At 37.6% G+C, this 18,522-nt stretch overlaps 1 protein-coding gene across 3 annotated transcripts; it reads right to left on the reverse strand.

Moving 5' to 3' along the window:
* LOC101855517 (spermatogenesis-associated protein 7) lies at nt 1-17,564 on the reverse strand. Of its 3 annotated transcripts, none has more exons than XM_005106296.3 (10): nt 17,413-17,564; nt 15,942-15,984; nt 15,192-15,281; nt 14,386-14,433; nt 13,722-13,825; nt 11,749-12,569; nt 7,431-7,481; nt 4,563-4,640; nt 3,641-3,698; nt 1-2,544 (listed from the first exon to the last, which is right to left on the reverse strand). In XM_005106296.3, exons 2-10 carry the CDS (start codon nt 15,982-15,984, stop codon nt 1,291-1,293), a joined length of 2,547 nt encoding a protein of 848 aa, XP_005106353.1. In that variant the 5' UTR covers nt 17,413-17,564; the 3' UTR covers nt 1-1,290. The 3 variants fall into 3 exon arrangements, with proteins under 3 accessions (XP_005106353.1, XP_005106354.1, XP_005106355.1); XM_005106297.3 differs by lacking the exon at nt 7,431-7,481 and adding an exon at nt 8,545-8,562; XM_005106298.3 differs by lacking the exon at nt 7,431-7,481.
* Between the last annotated feature and the right edge of the window lie 958 nt (nt 17,565-18,522).

Consider the following 18,522-nt stretch of genomic DNA (forward strand, 5'->3'; position numbering starts at 1 on the left):
AAGTATTTTAAAATGCGAAAAAAAAACCCCAACCCCTGGGGTACAACCTGACCTCAGGGGTGCGGATAGGGTTAATATGTCCAGTGATCCTTATGCTCAACCATATGAGTGGTTGGCGGGTGCTCTGGCGTAGTTCATTCCTTTTTTCCTATCAATCGTCTATTGTCCTTATCTCTCCTCCATCTTTTCTTTGCATGTTACTCTCAAGTTACACCTCTAATCTTCAGCACTTTTATGACCTATTTGTGTTGTGAGTGCTGTTAAACTCTCACTCAAACCAACACTAACACTGGTAAACCATCCTGTCGATAACTTATAAGACTGAGACAGGTTCATTGTCACAGCACTCAAATCTTTCTCAGCAGCAAATCAGTGAGTGCACAACACAGAAAACTGAGAGAACAATTTAAAAAATTACATTCTACAGTGATTTTGAAAAAAAAGAGGACTTTCTAAATCCGGATCGCAGCAAAAAAATATACAAACAAGGAAAAATACTTTACCATTGATATGTGTATTTTTATAGTCAGACAGTGTCTAGATTCCTTGTCTACCTTATGGCTGGGTGTGAAATACACAAGTTTGAAATCACAACACTTGTCATAAGCACTGATCCTGGCACAGTGGATTCATTACACTTACAACATATGTTGCCAGTTCCAGACAAAATGTGTGTATGTAATTCTTATTGCTGAGACACAAACGTGCGAACCCCTGCATTACTAATGCTGAGGTTCTTTTTTTCCAAAAGAAAAATCTTGGTCTTGATTCTAGCAGAGGGTTTTGCAGAAAGTGGTGCAGAAAGTGGTTCTGAATTGAATACATACCCCGCTACATATACATGTATATACATGCAAACATAAACAATAGAATGTAAGTGAATTAATCTTGTCCACAAAGAGCAGTTTGAAGGCACAAAAACACCAGAATAGACGTGAAGAAAAATGAATAAAAAGGATTTGAATCAACTCAATTCAATACACACCGAGTCTAAGCCATAACTGAACCTTTACATTTGTGTATAAAAATATGTATCTAAATATATGCATGATTAAACTTTGACCTACACACTACCACTACTACTAAAAAGAATACAAGGACAGAAAAAAAGCATTTTACATTGAATGATCACATTTGAGCTTATATGATCAGTTGTGAGACAGAAATGTGCAACTCAAATACTGTGAGACAAATTGGATGGATTTGTGAACAATGTTACATTTTTAGATGGATCAAGAGGAGTACAGTGCAATACTGTTATATATATACAAACTTCTTCTTAAAATAAACTCAGAAGTCATCGTCAGAGGTACGGTGAGTAGACACACCTTGCCCATCATCCTCATCTGCATCATAGTCATCTTCATAATCATAATCTTCTTCCTCTTCCTTCTCTTTTTCCTCTCTTGTACTAGACCCATCATGTCTTTCAACTGCACCATTCTCAGATTTACCACGTGTCTCAGTATCATCAGCACCAGAAGCTTCTCCTCCAACAGAACTTCCCTGATCAAACATGTCAGTGGCTCTGTTGTCACGAGACAGACTGTCTTTCCCTCTCTCTTCCTCTCCCATCCCGGAAGAGGACTCAGGGTCTTCTGCTATCACCTGACTTCGAGAGCCACCTCTACGCCTCGCGGTCGGTCTCAGAGACCCACCACTGCCTCCTGAAATGCCGTTGACCTCTTCTGAGTGGGTCAAGGTACTTCCATTATGGTCAGAAGTTGTTGTCAGGGTCGTATGTGTACCACTGAGGCCAGATGTTTGTCCCGACATTTCGCTGCTGTAGACATCGTCAGTGGTTGTTCTGACATTATTGGAAACTGTCCCCGATGAAGATCTTGAGTTTGAGCTCATAGGCTGTTCTCCGAGCTCTGCTGTTCCCTTCGACTTCTTCATTCTCTCCCTTCGCCTTGCTCGGTGAGCATGATCAGCTGGCGACGGGGTAAAGCTTGATGCATCGGACGGAGATTCTTCCCCTTCAGACAACCTTCTCTCCCCTGTGGCAGGACGTTCTAACTTCTGAGATTTTTCAGAGACATCCGTCTCCCGACCATTAGTTGCAGATTCCACTGCACTTTCACTGCAGTCTGCTCCAGCCTCCTTGACAGTCAGGTTAAACTGATACTGCTTCAGAGCTTGAGTAGCACTTAACTCATCCCCCTCCCGTGCCTCTCTCTCCTCCAGTGTCGCTTCAGAATTTATCGTGCTGAAAACATCAGCGGTGCGGCCAAACTTCATAGTAGATGTCGAATCCAGTGTTGTGCTCATTTCTGCTTCGGAAGTGGTGTTGTTGTTAAGTGGCTCCAAACTGGTCATAGTGTAGCCGTTTGTTTGGGAGAAGGAGCGGGTCTCGTCCTTCATGGTAGACTTCTCACTGCCTGGCTGATGATCACTGCTACTTGTGTGACTCAAGCCATTCATGCTCCTGGCCTTGTTGTTGTAGTTGATGTCAGCCAGAGTCTCATCGAGTCGTCTCTCTTGACTGCCATCTCTCAAGCCAAGGTCTTTCTTCAAGTCTCGAATAACGCTTCGCATGCGAGTCTGGAGGAGAAAATCCGATAAGTTAGTAGTGAAGTGGTATTAATAATTATATTATGAATAAGCACTGAATGCAGAACAACCTGTCAAGCATTCCCCTGGTCCCCACCCATTCCCCACTCTAAGAGATTAAAAAAGTCATTTTTTTTCTGTAATTAGATAAACAGGACAACCACTTACAATGATTAATATTTCAAAGGCTAGACAAGAATTAAGATATCGGATTCATTTTACCTCTTCTAAAACTACAATGGTCACATAACAACGTGACACAAACAGGATACTCTGAACTTATTCCTCAAATCTCTTTTCAATAAAAAAGGAACATGATTAAAAGTAATACAAAGATAGAGAAGTATCAAATTTTTTTTTCATCTTTTGTTTTGGCTGGAAAGGGAGGGGGGGGGGAAGGGAGCGCACTCAAAGTAAAGACAGGAGAAGCTTACTGCAGATACTCATCATTACAAGCTTACTAGACAACATATTAAGGTCACTTGCATAAGGGTGGCCCAGTTGTACATTCTTTTCAGGTGAAGTACAGTCACAGCCACCTGTACAAGACGAATCACCTGTACAAATGGCCACTTCTCATTTTCTCTCTTGGATATTTTTTTCATTATAACGACAAAGTGTCAGACAGCCACCTGTTTTATATGACCACTTTTCCCCTCAACAATGGGTGGCTGTCTTAGATAGTTTCCACTGTATGTACAACTACAACAGAGTCCCAAACTGCATCTTTCAAAGTACATAATAATATTGCATGAAGTATGATGTAGTGGAACACTGGTGTGTGACACTGTCTTGCTTCTTTTGTTTGTCATTTCTGCATCATGTTGTTTTTTTCCATAACAGAGACCGTTTTTGTATCAGGGATTAAATTTCTCTTCGAAACCTTGATCATTGACTTTTTTCATTTAAATCTGTACAAGTTTTCTTTTGGCATTAGTCAAGCATAGAAAAAAAAAATCAACAAAGCCAGGGCAGTGTCCAGTCCGTGTAATACCCAACTACTTTGCCATGGAAACCATATTTATCTGTCTGTCAGTCATATTATGTTGACTGCCTTCCTGCCCCGAAACTCAAAACTAAAAATTACCTCATCCAGATCATGTTTCCTCCTTGCAATGTGGTTTTCAAACACACGATTCAAAACTCTGTGGAAAGAAAACAAATTATTCTAGGGGAAGCTAGCCCAAAACAGGTAGGAATATACAACATACTGCAGATCAGAACCAGTGCTATGGGAGGCTCACAAGACTTTAAAACTGTCAGTTAAATATGAAGCATAGTGCCAAAATAGCAAAAGAGCCATTTTATAAATCCTAATAAGAATTAATTTTAGTGGAAGTCTTTTTACTCTTTGTTAATCGCATTTCATTTTGTCCTGCTATGTAAGTGATAAGCATTTCCCAAAAATGGTACAGAGGTGCCCTGGGGTTTTGAAATTTTCTTGAAATTCTGATAAATCACTCTTCTTTGATAATGGTATATATATATATTTGGACATTGTCAGTTAATCACTCTTCCCTTCAAATATCACAGTGGTTACTTTTTTATAATTGCTGAAGTTTTCATTTCATAGATTCATGCAAGCTTAGTTTTCTTTCATAATCTCCAATATCACAAACTTCCTCAAGTACTTTGTAATTTAGGACTACTAAAACTACTGTATATTATTTATTGTCCAAATTAATCAACATCAACAAAGCTTTATGAATGATTTAAGTCACCCATCACAAGAGATAAGATGTAGCAAGGCACAAGGCATTTCATGATATGAATGTAGGCTGAAAGACAAAAAGAATGGAAAGTAATAGCTAGATTGATGGATCCAATTTGTGATGTGTAACTTCATAAACTGGTCAGCAAGGCAAATTGATGGACATATTGCAAAAGCTGGAAGATGCACTGAAGGGAGGGAGAGGGAGAGAGGGAAAGAGGGAGAGGGAGAGGGAGAGGGAGAGGGAGAGAGAGAGAGAGAGAGAGAGAGAGAGAGAGAGAGAGAGAGAGGTGCTTACCGGTCCGTGCTGATGCCTCTTGTCAGGACGTCATCTGTGACTTCCTTAGCAAAAGCCAGATATTTCTGCTCCTCTTCTCTGCAGCAGTCAAAAACAGAAAAAAAGTATTTTTGGAAACCTGTTCTTCAGTTACTGATCCTAATCTCAAGAGTTTGAAATAGAATAAATGATATGTATCAGAGTGTCTGTACATAATGTGTCATTCTAGGGTTGTTCTATCAACATCTTGAGGAAATGTTTGTAAAGGTAAAATGAAGTGGGTTTTTTTTCTCTACATGTAAAAAGGCACTATTCCATTACATTCTGAATTTCCATAACATTGGCAGAACCGATACTGCATCTTCATTAAAAAAAACTTTTTAAAGTGATTGCAGTAAAAAAAAAAGAAGAAAACAGCACCTTTCATTTTGCTAAACTTTCAATATTAGACTTTGCTTAGCGGATAAAAAGTTATGACTATGATACAGAAAAGGGTGAAAAATTAAATTTCATTTAAACTACTCTGTTCAGTATGAGAAATGGGCAAAAGACAAGATAGTCAAAATCACCATACTTTTGTACTATGTGTTAGGTTTAGTACATATCCCAGGAACACAAAAGAACCCCAAACAAAACCGAGACAGAACAATGATCTTCCTTTTCAATTTTATTTTCAAATATATTTATAAAGCCTGATAGAACTTCAGTGATTCGTCAGGTAAACAAATTTCAAGAAAAAGGAAATACGTGTTCAACAACTATCATATAATATATATATATACCTAGAGTTATACATTAATAATTCATGAAAACAAGTTTTGAGCCACATAACATTAAAATTCATGTCATTTTTGCCTAGCTGTTTGTTTTCTTTCTATAGTTCTCAGGTCGTGAACTCTCAAAGCTGACAATGTAGAGCATGAGCTGTTTGTTTTCTTTCTATAGTTCTCAGGTCGTGAACTCTCAAAGCTGACAATGTAGAGCATGAGCTGTTTGTTTTCTTTCTATAGTTCTCAGGTCGTGAACTCTCAAAGCTGACAATGTAGAGCATGAGCTGTTTGTTTCCTTTCTATAGTTCTCAGGTCGTGAACTCTCAATGCTGACAATGTAGAGCATGAGCTGTTTGTTTCCTTTCTATAGTTCTCAGGTCGTGAACTCTCAAAGCTGACAATGCAGAGCATGAGAAAAAAGAAAAAAAGAAAAAGGGCTAAAAACCTCCCCTGAGTAATATGGGAGACTACATGTAGAATTCTGTACTCAGCTATAAAAATACAAAAAAGCACCATTACTGTTTCTGAATGTAATACCTTAATCTAGTTCTGTATTTTTATAAAGAGGTAAAAATGACAAATAACGATACGATAAATGTACTATTAAAAATTTCTTCTTCGTAATCCAACGCCTCTCCATAGCGTTACTTTCTGAGATTTTCTCAGTTTTTGGATATTTATTGTATGCAAAATAATGTTATATATAAAATGACTCTATAAGAAATAACTGGACATGCAGTGGCACCTGTAATCGAATTATTTTGGAATGAATATGAAAAGTCCATTTGATTGAACAATTTAATACAAATAATCAAACTATACTAGCTTTGTTTATTTAATCAAAACTGGAGAAGTAAGGTATTCAGAGCTGTGAAATCTTTTTTTTTTTGGTGGGTGGGGGCAGATATCAATGGGACACACATTAATGAAAGTCCAGAAACAAGTTTGGATCAAAAGCCAAAAGAACTGTACATGAGTAAAGTTAAGGAACTTAAAAAAAAGAAAAAAAAGAAAGAGGGTTGGTTAATCAGATATATTGTGTTTCAACCCTTAACCAGAACAAATACTCGTAGTGTTATAAAATAAAACTAATAAAAATTTGTATGGCGGCTTTAAAGTCCTAACGAAACAGACATACAGCCTAGCATGCACATAACTAACAAGCATGTAAGAAATAGATTCTAAGGTCCTGAATTTTTGCTTATATATATATATATATATATAACTTGATATTTGAGCATACTGAAATTCAAACAGGGTGAACAAATTTCTGTGTCCTGCAGATTTTGCAATGTGCATGGTAGGCTATATATATGGTTTCTCCTGCTTTATAATATGTTTGTATCCTCCTCCAATCTCATCACTTTGATGTTTCAATTGATGTAATAAATTCAATAAAGAACCCGAGAAAACATTTACAGTCTTTGCCGCATTTAGGCGAAAGTGAGTCATATTTTTTTTTTCACCAGCAATAACATTCCAAGAACCGGCACTCCATAATGTTGTTGAATTACCATCTCCACAAGTATAATGACCCTGGATTTTGTGGCCTCTCCAATGTAAAAGTTAGAAATCAAACGAACAATGTCCAACAAAATGTAAGAGAAACATAAATCATAACAAATAAACGATAATGCCAAAGAAAAAACCCATACTGGACACATTCACTTCTTTACACAGCAGGCATTTAAAAAATCAAACGTGCCTGCATAAATAGACAGAAAACAAGTGGTAAAAAAAGAGATTTCGATATTCATCTATATAAGCCGACTAAAGAGTTCTCATTCAATCTGTCACTCTAAAAATGTATCAGCCGATGCCAATAAATTTTTGTTAGAAAAAGAACCAGCATCTCGATACAATGTCCTTACTTTGCCCATTTACAGGGAATAGAGTAGAGCGTGGCGGAGTAAAGAGAAACACATCGACACAATACTGGCCATTAGGAACAGGAAAATAGAGAGACAGAAAGACAGAAACAACAGATGGAAAAAAAAAAAAAAACTGGCTCTGACAGAGGCACCCTCCATCCGACCCCAGGTGGGAACAGAACTCAATTTTCCACTCCAATAAAACAAATAAAAGGGCAAAAACGGTACCAATTAAAACCTTTACTCACTCTTCTTGCAGCTTGAGGCTGAGCCATTGAGGTATACTCGGAAAACAAGGACTTAGACAAAATAAATTATAGATCTACAATAGCAGAATACAGCCTTTAACACTAGCCTGCCATATATATACATGTACAGTGTTGTCTAAAATGAAAGGAGTGGAAGGAGGGGGGGGGGGGGGGGGGTAAGTAAAGAGTTCTGGGTTTTCCTAACAAAACAGATTTTAACAGAGGAACTATCATAATTCTGATAGCTTTATGAAAGATTGGGCTGTTACACAGAATGAATTGTAAGGCGAAGTTTTATGCTTTCGGTCAACCCAATTTTAATGTCCATCAGGCATGCCCTACAGCCCCAAAACCATGAATTTCCCTCAGCAGACATTGGTGTGTGTGTATGTGTTTGTGTGTGTGTGAGAGAGAGAGTGTGTGTGTGTGTGTGTGTGTGTGTGTGTGTGTGTGTGTGTGTGTGTGTTCACATGAATGTGTGTGTGTGTTAGAGAAGTTCCTTATAAATGAGTATGACTCAACCAGAAGGTGCTACACATAGGAGAAACTGTTAGGATTAAATTTTGTGGAACAATAATTATGCCCTCTTCCCACCACAAAGCCAAACACATTGGAAATAAATACAGAGAGAAAGATAGATGGATAATATAATAGCCTTTTTACATGTAAATATCAATCTTAAATAATACAGCATTTCTTTAGCCACTGTGGAGAGCTTTGAAATATTTGACAAATTTGGACAAACACCTTGAATCCGTAAGCAAACCCCATAAATAAAGATTCAAAATTGAAGGCTACTTGTGATTGTACATTACACAAGTGTAGAGTGACAAAAAAAAGAAAACAGAGACACCTGTGTCACACAGCCTGGACAGCATTAAAATACTGTCTTGCCTTGGAGAGATATTTCAAAGCAGAGAGAGCTAAAGAAATGGCAGTACAGAGATATAAAGTTTGGGATGAGCAAAAAATCAAGATGATGGGACAAAAGCGAAAACACAGAGAAATACTTTGGCAGACTACTACTTCCATAAATAAGTTACTAAAGTTTACATCAAACATTTAAGGGGTACAAAATGATTATTGTTACAGGAGGGTCGCAATGGAAACATACCTGTTATGTGATATGGTCCTGAGAGCAAGATCATATACATTATGAACATAAAATGACTTAATAAAGGAAGGTCCAAAAGAAAACCTTATCCACTCTCTATAAGACATGTCATAAACATTTGTACTCACTGAATATATATATATTTAAATAATGCTCCTTTAATCTACATTCTTATATCCATGAATGATCTTCTACATAAAAAGTAAGAAATACTTAATGGTTAACGTAATATAAATAGGTTTAACCCCTACATCGTATTGCCCAAATCTGTTTCAGGTCCCAAGTCCCAAGTTAAAATTACAGAAAGGTCCTGCTATTGAAAGGGTTAAAGCAAAATGAGACCGTCACCAGAGATTCTGAAAAAAGCAGTCAGAGTGTCTTTGTTAGAAAACTGAGTGGTATGTACCTCAGAAAAAGTTTTTTTTTAGCAAGTCATAGATATTTGTAAAAATGATGTAGAGCACCTAAAAACCGGTTTTAGAGCATCAGATACAAGTGTTTTGTTGACTCATTTATCATCATCAATAATATTTTCATTACCAATATGGACCAGTTATACATCCATTATTTTCGGAACTGCAAACACCAGCTATGCTCCATTAATCTTTTCTTCTGTTCTGAAGTGATAGGATACCCTGTACTGATTCAATTTCCGGCAATAAAAAAATGCAGGACTTGACACTATTATGACAGAAAATAAACAAAAGATACTGCTGTAGCTTTTCTTCGTTTTCGAAAGCGCAGTCTGAGTTGGGGTGGGAAGGAGAGTCATTTTCTTTATATAAGTACAGAAGTCTCCGCCAAAGATCCCACCGCTTATAGTCCTGGTTCGCCTAAGATCCCGCTGTTTTGGAAAAACATAATTTTTTCTACATAAAAGTCACCCTTAAGATCCTGCACTGAAGGAGCTACATTCGGCTAAGATCCCACTTTTCAGGCCATAATTTAGTTGGGTTTTTTTATTTAAGAAAAAAAAAAAGAATAAAAAACTTGGACGCGCTCAGCTGATCAACCAAGTAGCCAAAATGTGCGATCATTGTATGGTCCGTCATGGATCATTCACTCTCATGGATGCGATCACACCTGTGTTGTAAATGTCGATAAGCAGTTACAATGTTTACCCCAGATGGGACTGCACCAAGATGTGAAATCGTCGATGCCTTGTTTTCCCAGATCACCTGAGCCGTCCACTTGATCTTACATCACACAATAGGTGGGGAGGGCCTACAAGCAAGCGTTAAGACTGCATTCCATCAAACTGTGAACTCATAGGCGCTTATGTTTTCCCGACCATCGCTCTCGTCTTTCAATTTTGCGCTCTAACTTCCTAGACAGACTGGCGCCCATACTCGTGGACTGTCCGATCGCCTTTGCGTAATGGGGTCATCTGTTGGCAGTAAACCTGCCTTTCATCTTTTAAAAATTTGGTCGGTGTGGTCACAACACAACGATTTATGAAGCATCATGACATGGGCGGGGAACTCCGTGGGAGATGGAAAGCTATACATTTTTGGTGAGGGGCATTGCTTGAAGCCAACTGGTTCCCACCTGACACAGTACTTTTTAAAAAGCCCCCTCCCCAAACCAAAAAAAAAAGAAAAGGAAAAACTGACTTCTGAAAAGAACTTTTAGTGCCCAGGGGTCACGTCAATTCTTTTTAAAGTAAAGGAAGATCGTTGTACAGATTTTGGGCCTGACCATGACTAAATTGTGGATTCTTCCCCCTGGCTTTTCGGCTAGGATCCCGGTTCGCCTAAAATCCTGCATTTTCCTGGCTCCCGAGCACCAGGATCTTAGGCGGAGACTACTGTACTGACTTTGTTCTTTCTCAGTATGGATACATGATTCAGACTGGGGTGACCCAAAACAAAAGTTACACTGTGATTGGCCCTTTGATTGCCACTTGCCACAGTGCAATTTCTCCCAAGTTAATCGTAATCCTTATTCTGATTTGAGTCTAACAAAGGTTAGAACATAACCAATGACCTTTCAGTTAAGCGCTTTATTATATAATGAATTCCCCCGCCCCCTCTTTCCACAAGACCTGATTTTAAAAAATTGAAATGTTATTTTTTTTTCTGAATCTAACATCTTCAATAGGCCTACTTAATTTGTCAGCCAATTTAAAGGATAAATAGTAAATACTTCAGTAGGCCTGCTAATTTTACAATGGATCCTCAACTCTCTTAACATAGGCAGTTAAAAAAACCTGATCAGGCGGGAAAAAGTTGCCACCAGCTGTGCTCTGTATAGATTTGTGCTAAGAAAGGGAAAAAAAGATAATAAATTGTGCAATGAAAACAAGTACCTTTCAACTCAGTTTAAAAAACCGCAACGGCTCTTTAAGATATCTGATATTCAGCCTCACCATGTGCCCCGCCCCCCTCCCTTACCTCATTGCAATAATTTTTCGTCTTTCAAAGAAAAGGTTTGGTCCTATCCAATTATCAACTTCAATCTTTCCTCCAAGCTACAATCCAACGGCAACCCCCCCCAACCCCCCCCCATATCAAAGGTTAGTATGGGTGCTTTTCATCTCAATGTGCTGTTTTGCGACATACATATTAACACATTCTTGAAATCATATATATATACTTGTGCTGCTACTAAAAAACAACCAAAGAAGACATGTATCAGCAAGGAGGTTGAAAAAAATAAAAATGGAGCTCACAAGAATGAGTATATATGTGTGATATATTTTAGCATTTGAACTTTTGAACAATTCAAACGGAGGACAAAATTTTACGTGAAAACACAAATCAAATTGACTGCAATTGAAAAGAAGCAAACTGACCTATAGGTGAATTATGTTTAAAAAATAGAGGATGTATAGCATGTTTTATACTTTCGGGACGAAAAAAACAACAACTAGGAATTACCAGTTTTCTAGGCGTGAATTAACAATCATCAAATAGCAGCATTTCTTGCAATAAGACCAGCATTCCATAAACCAGTTAAAAGAACTTTGGATTTCCTTATAAACATCCAGTACCTTAGTTATCAAAAACTCTACCAGGCTTCTCTCAGCTTGTCAGTTTTTCAGCTGGATAAAAAAAGGTTTCCTTCAGTCAAAATGAAAAGGTTCTAGCAGGGGAAAAAAAAAGATTGTCCTCAGTTTGAAAAAGGAAATGTTTAGCAGGAAACCAAATGAAAGGTTACTGTCTAACATCCACGACCCTTAAATAAGAAAAGAAAAACAGTTACTTTTTCAACGTTTCCTTCCGGACAGAATTGCTTCCACTCCGGTCAGAAGGCTCCTCCTTAATGGTGGATATGTCACCCACAAGATGCGACTGGGGAATCTGGGCACCACTGCGGGCTCGAACTTTAGCCTTGCTTGCCTGCTCCTGGAGCCAGTTGAGGTGATCTTTGTCCATAGAGATGTCCAGTCTGGGAACCTGACCATCGGAGGCCTGTTCGTGTCGGTCATCTCGGCTTCTCAGCGTTATGTCCATTAACATTGACTCTGAAAGCTGGGATGTCTCCATGGTATCTCTGAGCTCTTGATTTGACCTCCCCATACCTGCCTCGTTCTTCGCAGGACCTCTGCTCCTTTCCTTAACGCCATCAGCCCCATTCACTTTCTTCCCAGCAGGTTTTGGTTTTGGGGGGTTGTAGCACTTTGACGACTTAAGTCTCGATTCATGATTGCTAATGTTTGTCCGAGGTGTAAACGGACGATCGGGCTCAGTAAATTTGTGTGCTCTCTTCTCCAGTATATCTCCATTATACGTAATCCTGGTCTGGTCATGCGTACCGACTGGCACACGCATGGAGCTGGTGGCTGAGCCCACAGAGCGTGCGGAACGCGCCGACATGGGACGTGTACTTGCCCCTAGTGTGTGTGTGTACTGAGGGTGTGTCATCAGACCACGGCCATTATGTGATGCATAAGTGGTCTGCTCTTGGAAATCTGTGGCTGACTCGGAGCCATAGGTCGCATTATTGCTGCCCTTGGGTTTGTCAACCAGTGTTGATTTCATGATGGAGTGAACCAATCTTTCTTCCTCATCCTCTGGTTCATCCTGTAGAAATGATATTAAGATTTTGTTCCGTGAACTGATTTTTCTCATTAAATGAACTAAAATTATGCCAGTTACAAATCGAGAAAACTTGAAATATCATAACAGTTTAGAACAGGATAGAATTAGAAGAAATTATTAGCAGCTAATGCAACATATTCATGGTTATATCCAGACTACCTCCAAATTTTACGCAAAAAGTCTGATCATACTACGGTCAGATATCTTGAACAACTGTTACTTTACCATCACTATACCCCGCAGAACCTTTTTCCATTTCTTTAATATTTAATTGGTGTCTGTGATGTAGTGTTTATTATGCAGAGACGTGAGTTTGATCCTCAAGTGGGGAGCATTTTTATTGAGCATCTCCATCTTTCTCCGAGGACATATCATTCCCAGTCTGGGTGGGCCTTGACAGGCAAAGCCAAAGCAGCCCACCTCCTAAATGATATGAATAGTGTCAAAGGGAACATAAACATTTTATAATTACATTTAAAAAAAAATCAAAACACCTCATCACAACATCATCTATTGCCTATCTCTTTACATTTTCTTTTTCAGAAATTTCATATTGTGCAGCCTGGTAGTAAACCAAGAGCATCTTATTGGTATATTGTGGGTGAACGAAGCAGATGATTTAACTGTGACCTAATAAAATTGACTATATAATATACTCTTTAACTCTTTATTCGCGAGGGGGATTTACAAAATCTAAAATTGATATGTAACATCACTAGACTGGTTGTTAAATTTAAAAAATTGAACCTATTTCAACAGTTTTTCATCTAATGACTAAATGGCCCGTAAAAGAGACCTTTGCCGAAAAATAATTTGACGTCCAAGTCGTCTTAAAGGAACGTGCCCGAGCTGCTGCCAGCGGCTCACTGGCACAACGATTCCGACTGAGAGCCGTGGGAGCAGCCTGCTGGAGATAAGGCGTTAAGTTTTGTCTTGACCTAGCCCTTCAACTGAAAAGCATGAGCTGTTCATGCTCAAAGGTCAATTCACGAGTGTCAACTTCTTCTATGTAAATTTGTTCACAGATACCCTTAAAGTATGCCACTGACTGAGCAGTGGCTAGACAGGAGCCTTCACAATGCCTTCTCAGCTCAGGACATAGCAAATAGAGTTTTGACAAGCCCACAAACTTACATTGAGAACGTCCTCATAATGTTGCATGTCAGTGTACATCATGGCAGAAGTAGGTCTTGTTCTTGGGCTTGACAAGAGACGAGAGCGATTCTTCCGGTCTCTCACTGTAAACATGTAAAACACAATGTGACAAAAAATGTGAAAATACATACTCTTGCCATGCATTAAAAAAAAACCAAGTGGAAACTTTCATAGTTGCAAGACTTCAAAAAAACCCTGTATACTTGACAGAACCCATCTTTTTTTCTTGTTGATGCAGTTGGGGACACAGAAAAGGTAATTTCAGTGATAAAGTTGTTGGTCCGACATCAGGACAATGTGTAGAGCGGATATAATCCCAGAAATGTGATCAGACTCCTCTAGGATTTGAACCTCCCACGTCTACTGTTGGTCAAATCATGACTAACTGCACCTCAGCGGCCAACTGAGTGCATGGAAGAGCTAGTACAGTTCACAGCAAGGGTAACAAACAAAGCTTACTATGCTTTGTGGTATACAGAGAATTTTTCAAGAAACACTCCTGGTATAAGTATATTGTATTTATCTCCATGAAAAATGTATATATCTTTCTTACTGTCTCCCTCATGGAAGTAAATAAAAATGAATATGAAACAAATAAAGCATGTTAAATGGCATAGGATTACTTTAGAATTGGCATACTTACTCTTTTGACTTGATGTTAAACTTTTGGGTGGCCTTGAATCAATTGCAGCTACAAAGAAGAAAGATGAAACAAAAGACCATTAGCCATTGTATATCTTTACTGTAACACTGTAAGGTTATTTATGAGCCGGGACCTCTGAATTGAAAATCAATATATCTATTTAAGTGGAAGGTCTTTAAAACTCTCCCAAGCAACCTTCGTTGAGAGTGTGTCATTGGGTATTTGAACTAGGGTCATCTGTTTAGTAGTCCTCCATGATACCAACTGACCTAATGATGCACCCAAAAGAATACTAAATGAAAAAATCGGTTGCTTTCGAAGAAAAATGACCTGATATTAAAATAAACATAAAGACTACCATTTTCTCAAATTTCTCATAACTGAACAAACATTCAGAGTAGAATTTGCTGCTACGCCATCACCTGTATAGAATTTTTTAAAATTCTGAATCATCTGTGGTAGCTTAAAAAAAGTACTCATTCTCTCATAAACTTTAATAATTCAAACAACATTACAGATCTGGTAGCTTAACCACTAGGCTAACAACACCATGTTTTCACCGTATCAGGTCAAAGTTTAATTTTGATGAATTTCGATCAACCAAACTGTCATGGTCAGTATGATTTTCTGCCCCTAGGTCACCAGGCCATGCAGATCATGCAGTGGGAGAAGGACCTACACCAATTTATCCTTATGAGGGCTATTCTTCTGCTCCTTGGCTGAGGCATTGAAAAAAGTATACGAAATTAAAGCAGACTCATATTTTGGTAAGAAGAAAAAAAAAAAAAAGAAGAAATTCAGCTTACATTTAGCTTTGGCAATTTTGTTGAAATGATTGTTCATATGATCCAGTACCAGATATTGAGTGGTCAGCTTTGCAGATGTTGGGGCCAGTGCTGGAAGAACAAAAGAAAATAAACACAATGTCTCTGTACTAAACTTCATATTTCATGTCTGTTTTCAATATCATCTTGCCCAGCTCATTTCATCCAGTTTGAAATGGAGTAAGAAAAGAGAAAAAAAGAAAATAGCAATAATTGTCCATTCCTCAATCATTTAAATCAAGAAAACACTACAGAGACAGAAAAACTCAACTGAAAGGGGAGACAGAGAGAGGAATAAGTTTCATACTTCAAAATTACAATAATGTTGAGTGTAAATAAGGTATTATTACACTAAAAATAGATTCTTGAAATAAACAAACCAAACATTTCTCGATTATCAACATAAAATTTGAATCATATGTCTTGAGATACAACAAGTTTATGAGATAAGTTTATGTTGCCTCATTTTTGTAAATATAGAACAACATAAAAATGTCACATCACAGCCAGAAATGACTAAAATTTGATAGAATGAGTCTGTAAAGGAAATTAGAAAAGAAATCCAAATCGCATCCAAAAAAACACACAATAAACATTTTAATCGTCAAGTGAAGAGGATCCTCCTCGTATTACAAATGTTTTCTTTTTTACTAACATGTACCTGAAGATAGCCATTTAATCATATTTTGATAGAAGAAAGGCATGATGAAAATAATTGCCAACAGTACTTACGACCACTTTTCAGGCCCAAGTTTCCTTTCAAGTTAGCAGCCATCTGAAATAAAATGTGAAATACGTAAAAACTTCATAAAAACACTTTTTAACTCTTGGAAAGCTATTCTATGATTGTATCTAGCTAGTCTTGTTATCCAAGTTTTCAGCATCACAAATTTCCTTTAACTTCACTCGTATTTTAATTCCTATTTATAAGATGTTTAAAAAACTTAAGTTCTAAGAAATGAAAGTTTTATGCAATAAAAACATAAATTAAAAGTTTAGCAATAGACAACATGCATTGGCCAGCATTTCATAGATTTCTGTTGTGGCAGTAAACAACCAAGTGATGCTGTGCACCAATTAATACATATATTGCAAAGTGTATAGGAGCTTGCTGTTGAGCAGGAATTTGCGCTATATCTAGTATATTGAATTATTATCATTAATTCAACTATTGTGTCAGACACATGGTTACGACAGCAAGCCAGTGCTAAACCTTAAATTTGTACTGATAAAATACAGCATTAAATGAATCATGAGAAGCTCAAAGAAAAAATCCTGACCACTAAAACACAAAAATTTTAGTGGAAACAATCCTATTTTTATTCATTTAAGTACAAAGCTGTTGACACATCAGTTAATATTCATTACACTAAATGATGTACATGAGATCAATAGTCTGCACATCACATACACAGATTTGCTTCATTTGCTTCTCTGCTATAATTTTTAGTATATGAAAGGCTATTCCACCTTCGTAAACAGCTAATTTTGTCATTCAACTTTTCAGCACCACAAACTAATCGTCTTAATAACTCGTCTCGTCCTATTAAACTTATTTTGCATAAAATGAACACAAAACTCAATAGAAATGAATGATCCTGTCAGTAAACACATGGTTTAAATATAATAAAGAAGATGAATTTGCTGGAGTTTTGCAGTTTTTTGTCCCGACTGTAAACAACAGAGCGATGACTATGTGCACCAGCTGAACTGGTGTGCTGTAAAGGCGCACTGATCGAGACTGAGAGTAACTTAATAGTTGCAAAGTCCATTATCTTCCCATTCCCAATTCATGATCTTTTATATGCATGTTAATTTTGTTGATTAAGTAGATTAGAATATTGATTAACTGTCAAATTTACAATAATCTAACATGTTCTGACAAGTTGTCTTTTCAGTACTTAGAAATCAAAACAAAGCCAAAAGTAATTTTTCATACAATAGCTTGAATCCCAAATCCTATTGCGAGCCGAATTTAAGAATATCACACAATACCATAGAGTCTTCGTCTGCAAAACATATAAATATGTAAATGCATAATTGGTTACTGAACGGTGGATGGAACAGAAACGTCACATCTTATTTTAAAAAAATAGGAGGGCTCGTTCGGTTTTCATTTTGGAGGTAAAGGCAGGGCAATTGTTACTTTCCAAAGACCGTAATACAATGTGCATAAATTAACTGTTTAGTATAATGCCGTCACCTTCTAAATGATGCTTAGTAGGTTTCTCGAAGCAATACGGAAAAGTCAGGCAGGTATATCGTGCTCTGATACACTAAACATTTCAGCCCTTCTGTCTCCGAGTCTACCATAACACCGCCATTTTGGTAACTATAAACGCGTAACTTTGCCAGGTAGTCCTTAGAAGAGAGAACACAGGCTAAAAACTGCGACTCGGAAGCAGTAAAATAGCATTGGGCCAATTATTATTCGAAAAATGACTTGGTCGGACATTCAATATATCAATAATTTATTTTCCCGCACATGCTGTTAACATGTTGTATCAAATGCATTATTTTTTCATGAAAAGAAGAACGATCACATTTACGTCAAAATCCTAGAGAAACATTCTACGAGTCACGTCCCCAGACACGACCTAGATCTATAATGTGTATGCAAGGAGTTTAGAACTACTTTTAATCTCCTTGTGAGTACATGTAAATAAATAGGCTATTTAAAATTTGGCAAAGAGGTTATAAACAGTAGCCTACTGTATGTTTATAACCTCTTTGGTATCAGGCCACTAATCAACGATTGAAAATCTGACTACTTCTAAGAGTGTATTCTGCAATTTAAAAAAGTAACTGTTTCTGTAGTAAGTATGTTCATCTTATTTATGTTTAAAAAGTGAATCTAATAGTTCTGATTTAGAGGCTCCCCTCTATTATTGTGTAAAGCTGTGCGAAACAGACCAAATTGGCATACAGAGAAACTGCCAGGTTGGACTTATGCCACATTTCAATAATCGATAGACCAAATTACATTTTCTCATTCTGTAAACATGGCGCAGGCCTAAAAACTAATGGAATTTAATTGTAACAAAATGAAATACACTAAAGACAAAAGGTATTTTAAGAAGAATCGTTATCAAACCGAGCAGCAACAACATTGATGAGAAGAAAAGAGGAGAAACATTTATTACCACTATTAATTGATTAATTTAGAGCAAGTGATGGCAAACCATCTATAATAGGCCTACTGCCCCCTCCCCCCCACTCTCTCCCTCTTCTGCCCCGCTGGCCCTTTCTCACCTTCACCCATAAACATTCAGGGAAATGCCCAAAGATCGTTTATAGGGTCTCCCCCCCCCCC

The sequence above is a fragment of the Aplysia californica genome, unplaced genomic scaffold (assembly GCF_000002075.1).
Source record: "Aplysia californica isolate F4 #8 unplaced genomic scaffold, AplCal3.0 scaffold00524, whole genome shotgun sequence".
In the NCBI taxonomy this organism is placed as follows: Eukaryota; Metazoa; Mollusca; class Gastropoda; order Aplysiida; family Aplysiidae; genus Aplysia; species Aplysia californica.